The sequence below is a fragment of the Vigna unguiculata genome, chromosome 2 (assembly GCF_037176805.1).
Source record: "Vigna unguiculata cultivar grain cowpea cultivar isolate G323 ecotype 2 chromosome 2, ASM3717680v1, whole genome shotgun sequence".
NCBI classification, from domain to species: Eukaryota; Viridiplantae; Streptophyta; class Magnoliopsida; order Fabales; family Fabaceae; genus Vigna; species Vigna unguiculata.
In genome coordinates, this window is record NC_140793.1 from 32167684 (window position 1) to 32175109 (window position 7426).

Genomic DNA, 7426 nt, shown 5'->3' on the forward strand with positions numbered 1-7426 from the left:
TTTGATTGTCATTCTTTTGGAATGACACTATAAAGTTGTTAAGAATATTTAGGTAATATTTTTATTTAAATTATTTTTTAAAATTAATTTTTATATAAAGACAAAATATATTTAATTATTATTTAAATTTTAAATATCACGATTAATAAATTATAAGTATTTAATGTTTTATTTTATATATATATATATATATATATATATATATATAAAATAAAGTAACAAGCTATTTCATACACTTTTTTTTATAGAAAGGCAAGATGTCATAAAAGAAAAAATGTCTACTCGCTTTCTTTCTGCTTATTAAACAAAGGATAAGAATAAGAACATGAATAATAATATTTTAACTCTTGTTTTTTTTTATCTATTCTTAACCTACAATTTCAATCACTCTTCAATTATTTAGTTTTGTAGATTACCTTTTTCAACAATGTTATGCTGTCTACTTTTATTTAGTATTCACACCAGAGTTCTATTTCGTTCTTTCAGTATTATTATTCATATAATACCATTATGATTTTGTGTATTTTTCATATGTTTATTCATTACGAAATACATCAACAAGACACATTCCGAAATTTTAGTTTCTGAAATGTAATTATAGTAATGTTCTAAACTTTTCTTGCAACCCAAAAATATTTTCAGAGTTTAACTTTTTAAAATGTAAAATTATATTTCGAAACAAAGATTTTAAAATTCGTGTTAATATCCACAATAAAGTTACAAAAATTATTTCTGAAAAAAGATATATTTGACAAATTCGCATGCAACACTGGAATAATAAGATTCTATATAGCTTCAGCTACTCTAAATTCCTCAGTAGTATTTAGTTTTACATATAGAACATGAGGTGCCACATTTGACACAATTAAGGAACTGCAACGTAAGAGGAGCAATTTTATTCCTTAGTGTTGTTAAACTATATGATGTTTGAAATCTTTGAGCTATATGGTTTATATGACGAAGCCGCAGTAATGATGAATATATAGGTGAGAAAATTATACCTTCTTTAAAATTTTCAATATGGAAAACTACCTGTCATATGGATATGATCAAGGGTGCTTTTGAGCCCATACTTGAGCATTGCTTGGTTACCCGATCTGAATCCATCTCCATAAGCTGAGGAGGTATCTGACTCAATCTGGTGTTTAAAAAACTCACCAAGTTTCTTCTCAAATTCGGAACGTTTACCCTTCTTTGATGATGCAGAAGAGGAAGGTGATGATGAAGACGAAGATGAAGATGATGATGCACCGCTATTCCCAGATCCTGAATACAGCTCTGAATCTAACCACATATGAGCCAAAACTTGGCAGATTCCTTCTTCAACTTCTGGGCTGAGGTTAGGGTAGCCTGTCAAAAAACCAGAAACTTTGTCCAACTTGGCATCATGAGAAAAGAAAATATAAACTTTCTGCTCCATGTTAAAGGCTCAATACCTTTAAGCCTAAGCCATGCATGCATCATCTCGTGAGCTAGGATTGATCCTGTTAACAACCTATAAATATAAAATTCTTGAATTATATATGGGGAATGTCATACACAAGTGCTGTAGAGTGCGAAAGTAGATTGCATACGAAGGATACCTAGGAAGACCATACAAAACTAGAATGGCTGTCACTTCACAGCGACGGATCAGCTTAAAAGGTTCAGTTATCATGTCGGTGACTCGGTAGCCGGCTCCAATCCTCGGCCTCCTTGAAATCTAGTATTATATGAAGTATATTAAAGTAATAAAATCAGTATTTGATAAACAGATCTTCTTCAATAGCAGAATTAGATGTGTGAAGATTCAGTTTGCAAGGGAGAAATCCTACAGTAGTGACAGTTTGCTCTTCTGACAAGCAGAGTCCTCTGGTTTCAGGTAAGTGGTGATGACCCTACATTCAATAGAGAGAAACACGTGAAGAATGGATAGTAATAACATTCCATGAATGAAATTGAAAGTTGAACACGTGAAGACTTGCATTCTTTTCTCCCTCCATGGCCTCATTCAGAGCTTGTCTCTCAACTAAGAGCATAGGAATTTGCTGCTCCAATTTCATATTTAAACCTTCATAAAATTCTTGTATTTCAAGGTAGAGAGGTTGGCATTCATGAGTATCCATAATTGATGAGTCTAGACACTCTAAACATAGCTTTCGACCATCATCAAGCAAAAGATATTTAGCATCCCTTGGCTGCACTGATTGAAAAGACAAAAAAGGCAGAAAGGTGGGGAGAGAGGAAAGGAACGGATCCATCAGTTATCTCCTAATTGTTAATAGTAGGATGAAATGTTTTCGGAGCTAATATTACTGACCTCCATTCTTTCACAGCTACAGCAACGAGGAGTGCCATCAAGCTCATGAGATGGACAGTATTTTTGTAGCCAGAAAGGATGAGCTCTATATTCAATGAGGCCAGATGAATTAGTTGGGATCTGCAAAGAAAGAACCAATCATTTTAGTTCACTCAGCAATATATATAACACTTATAAAAAATAACTTAAAAGCCAAGACTTAGGGTCTGTTTGATTCTCTTCTCACTCTTACTGTTTTAAAAACTGGTCTCTAAACAATTCTATACTACCCAACAATCAAATTGCTCATCCAAAATCTATGGAATTCCTAACATTGATTCCAAAACAAGTTTTTTAAGAAAAAGAAAGGGAGATGTTCTTCATCCTCTTCTGTTTTCTTCATCTGCTCAAGAGACAGACTTCAGAAAACAGAAATGCGCTAAGGGGGCAAACAAATTTTAGAAAACAGAAAACTGTTTTAAAAAAGTAGTAAACAAAACAAAGACTTCGCTCTTTTCTTTTAAGAGGAAAAATAGCACAAAAAATTTACCCCTGGGGATTGCAGACTTTAACTTACACCTTTTCTATCATCACACAAGGAAAAATGTTTGATGTAGATTAGAAAATTAAGGTTTGGTTTTAAATTTCCTTGAAGATCTCAGTTAACTATGCAGGATGATGAGATCGATCTTGTAGCTCAAGTATGACAGTAAATTACTATGATTATCAGTTAACATTTGTTAGCTTAAGTAGCTGATCCAAGAATTCCTGTAAAGTTTAAAGCTCCCGTTAGATTAACTTTTCCACTTAAATCATGAGTGAAGAAAATAATAAAGTAAAATAACATTTGAAACATTGGATAGAAATTTCTAAATTTCTAAACTTGAAAGAGAACAAGCACAGAGTTGACAAATAGACAACTGTTAGTGCAAAACAACTGTCAAGATACTTACAAAGTTCTTGCAAACATCACATCTGGGGTGATGCTTCTCCCTATAGCATGATTTGTGGTAAGGGCGATTGCTAGACATGGAAAACTGTAAAGGAACAAATTCAGCATAATCAAATGAAGATTGACCAAAAATGATATTTGAAGACCTTCATTTATGAAGCTAAGATTAATTTTCACCTTTTTTTCTTGAAAAAGAAAAATGAGGTTTCAACTAATTGTTTTTCTAAGCAAGCAGCAAAAGCAAAAGGACACTCTTAGCCTCTAACCTCATAATCAGTGATTGGCCGACGACATGCGTTGCAGCAGAAGCATTCTGGGTGCCAGACACCTCCCATGCAACTTAAAAATCTTCCATGGCCAATCTCAGCCTTGCACCCAGCACAGATTCTGAAAGCAGGTTTACCAAAACCTATTAAATCTATATTTTTAACCATTAAGAAAGTTTCATGAAACCTTGAAAAAATAATCTTTACTATATAGATCCATAATATTGAGATAGAGGAGAGAACTTCAATTTTAGTAGGTGACGAGTAAACTCCAAGATATTCCTCAGGAAGTGCCAACGAATCACCATAAACAAAACTAGCTAAAACATTACAGAATATGTTCATTTTAATCACTACCATTTTCTAAAATTTTCATCTAAGTTAAAGGTACTTAATAATACTCAGGAAAACTAACAGACACCAAGGTATCATTCATAAAATTCCAATCCAGTGCTTAGCCCAGTTCAACGATCCAGATGAGAATCTTTTAAAATAATACCTAGAATGAAGTCCAGATCAGTTAATTGTATTACCAAACACTCAAACCAGCAAAACTTAAAACTGAAGTTTCAAAACATATTCTGCTTGAAATGTCAGAAAATTCAGCATAAACGTACAAGGAAGGATTTGTTATATAGACAAAAGATGTAATTATACACACAGTTACCTATATCCAGGGGGAAAGAGGTGAGGATAAGATAGAAATGAAGAATCATTGTCAGATCGAGGAGGAGAACCAATGGTCAAACTTTCTTGAATTGCCCGAGCAAGTTGCTCGTCTTCCTCAAGTTGAGCTTTAGCCAGACGTTCAACTTCATCTTGTTGAATTTTAGCCAGACGTTCATCTTCATCTTGTTGAAGTTTAGCAAGACGCTCATCTTCTCGTTGAATTTTAGCAAGGCGTTCATCTTCTTCTTGCTGAACTTTAGCAAGACGTTCATCCTCTTCTTGTTGAATTTTAGCAAGATATTCATCTTCTTGCTCAATTTTAGCAAGATATTCATCTTCCTCATCATCAATTTTACAGAGTTTATCATCTTCAGACTGAGAATCATCCTCTAGGATATTATGAGACAAAAACCATTAGACATTTTGGTTATGCTTTGGTGTGGAAATAATAATTGATTAATGCATTATTATCTGAACACATAAACCATACGGAACAACAGAATTTCTTCAGTTGACATTTTTTTGTACTTTTTTGTATAAGCTATTGAATGGACTCTTAACTATAAGAAATATAATTTGAAAACTTTTGAGTAGCAACTTAAGTGAAACACCAGAATCAGAATATCATCACAATTATTGTATACATATTATATTTATATTTTTAAAAAAATCAAGAACCTGATTCTAATAATCTACTTTGATTCGGATGTAAATGAAAGAATCAACAGATAGCATCATAGCCTTTGATCAACAGAGTATAATTTACTTAAACAATAATGAAGACTCTGAAATAGGCATAAACATGCAGGAAATAATACCGGTATTTAAGAACTTGTAATAAACCAATGAGCATTTTGGTTGGGTTCAGATAAGTTTGGGTACCTCATGCAGTGTGCAGAATCATCATGGTATTAAATTTGAGCCCAAGTAGCCAAACTAACCAGAAAATTAACTAAAACTACCGATATGCAAGAGCATAAATCTTACCAACAACTTTTTTCCCTTTAAGATGATCCTCCTCTGACAGAGAGAGTGCAATCGCACGGTCAATGTCTTCTTTCTCTATATCCGTTAAGTCATCCTGCATTCGTTTGCAATTATTACAAATTAAAATTATCAGCTTACAGCTCAGAGGAACTAGTACCTTGTTAGCTCTTGCTAAAGTAAAAAAAAAAAAAAAAAAAAAAGGCTACCTCAATGACATGATAAGTTGTAACTTATGACAACGATTTTAATTCTCAAATAAGGAAAACTTTGATTACCATTGAATTACGATGGTTATCCCAAATTCTGTCCTCTCCATATTTGCCTTGGTATTGTCCACGTGAAATATGATCAGAACCTTTAAGCAACTTTCTAAACCAACCCATTTCATGCAAAATTATTCACCTTCAGGTTGGCAAACTTTTTGTCAGAAAATATGTCCATCGAGTAGGCACAAAAATATATTCCACGATTTATATATAGAAGGAAGCTCTACCGACTAATAAGCTCCTTTTGAAAAAAGTAAATGTTATGCCTTGATTCCAAACTTCAAAATTCAGACGAAAAAAGTATGTTATGACACTAAGGTAAATAGTAATGACAGAAACAGTCAGACAACTAGAGATTGGGAAGACATACATATGTAGGAAATGTATCAAGTTCGAGACCAGAGTTTGCGAAGAGAAAATCTCAATCTTGGATAGTTAAGATTAGAAATAACCGAAACAACGTTGATTTTTTTTGTGTGTGTGGCTGCAGGAGTGAATCTTGGCCATATAACTGAAATGGATGAATAAAATTTAGTTTTGATTACTCGTCTGGTTTCTATAAAAATTTCCTTTCTAGTTCCTGTAAGCATCTCTTGTAATCCATACATATACCCTTTTTAATTCGTGGTGGTCTTATAGGGACTAAAATAGATTAAAATGATACAGATTGAGACTAAAAGGGATTAAAAATGTTAAGAGCAGAGACTAAAGAAGAGGCTTTTATGTATAAAAACTGAAAGGAAAAGTTTACGTAAATATGGGGACAATGAATAATTAAACCTTCAAATTAAAATTAAAACAATCGCCATCACCTATATGCGATTGTACGACAATTTATTCGTCCCTTAGCACCTCTCACTCCCGTTAGATATGCCAATATTGTGTGTGTTGCAGGGAAAGTAAAAGTTAACGAGAATGACAGAGAGACTATCACACGACCGATATATATGGTTTATCAGAAAAACTTGCAATATGTGTAAGTTCAAAAGGAAAAACTCTTAATGAAGAAAATATAACTGCAAAAAAGATGAAAAGCAAATTTCAACATCTAATCTTTCGTGTAAAATCCCAACGATAAGATATAAATACAGCCTCATTCACGCACACCAGCATCGTCAAATCTCAAACTAAGCAAACATGAACATCTTCGAATTTCCGGTTACACGTACCTGTTTGCCGAAATCTCTTCACTTCCGCAATACCCAATATAACGTTTGATGAATAATTCAAACCCAAGTCAAATTACTTCAGAAAAATAAAATACTGCACCACACCCACGATTAAAGATAGCGAAATCAAGAAATAAAAAGGAAAAATAGTGAGTTAGCAGAATGAAGTGAGAAGTGAACTGAACGGGAAGAGATTAAGAATCTGTGGAACAACGGATTCTGATGAATCAGAATTTAATTAGTAATGGAAAAACAATCACAAAGGGACTAGAGTAAAGTAGTGTATATACCCTGGAACCCAGTGACTGTTGGAACCAAAAGAAAACAAAGAAAAAAAAGGAGGGGTACTTAGATTCTACGCAAAAAAGGATAAGAAAAAAGGTAAATAGGAACAGTGGAATCTTTTTAAGGTAATATTATAATTAATAACGTTTCTTAAAAGACGAGTTGGGGTTGAAGACGGAGAGAATCGAAGAGAGAAGAGAGGCAGCTGAATTTCAATGTCTAATAAAGCATGTGGGTCCTCTTCCTCTGTCAATAACCCAGTAAGTAAAGTTGCACCTTTTCTTGTTCAGGGAAAGAAGAAGAAGGAGAAGAATGAAGTAGAATATCGTAACTGAAAATGGGTAGGAAAATAGAACCGTGTGATCAACTTTTTTTTTTCTTGTTCCTTACTCATTAATAATGTATGAGGAATTAAAAAAAAAAACTTAATTTGTTGTGATTCATATCAACAATAATGATACAATTATCGATTTCCTGTTTCCTCGTATCAATTTACGTTATACTTTATTTTTTTTTAATTTCATGCTTTTTTACTTTTTATTTGTCTTGTTTCT

At 33.0% G+C, this 7426-nt stretch overlaps 1 protein-coding gene across 1 annotated transcript; it reads right to left on the reverse strand.

Annotated features, from left to right (window-relative positions):
• Positions 1-762: 762 nt before the first annotated feature.
• Positions 763-7201, reverse strand: LOC114174260 (protein DA1-related 1-like). Its single transcript, XM_028059069.2, has 12 exons — positions 6588-7201; positions 5428-5554; positions 5153-5246; positions 4164-4554; positions 3497-3617; positions 3232-3315; positions 2300-2419; positions 1965-2177; positions 1815-1877; positions 1584-1702; positions 1437-1495; positions 763-1350 (listed from the first exon to the last, which is right to left on the reverse strand). The coding sequence occupies exons 2-12, from the start codon at positions 5533-5535 to the stop codon at positions 1016-1018; spliced, it is 1707 nt and encodes a 568-aa protein (XP_027914870.1). The 5' UTR covers positions 5536-5554; positions 6588-7201; the 3' UTR covers positions 763-1015.
• Between the last annotated feature and the right edge of the window lie 225 nt (positions 7202-7426).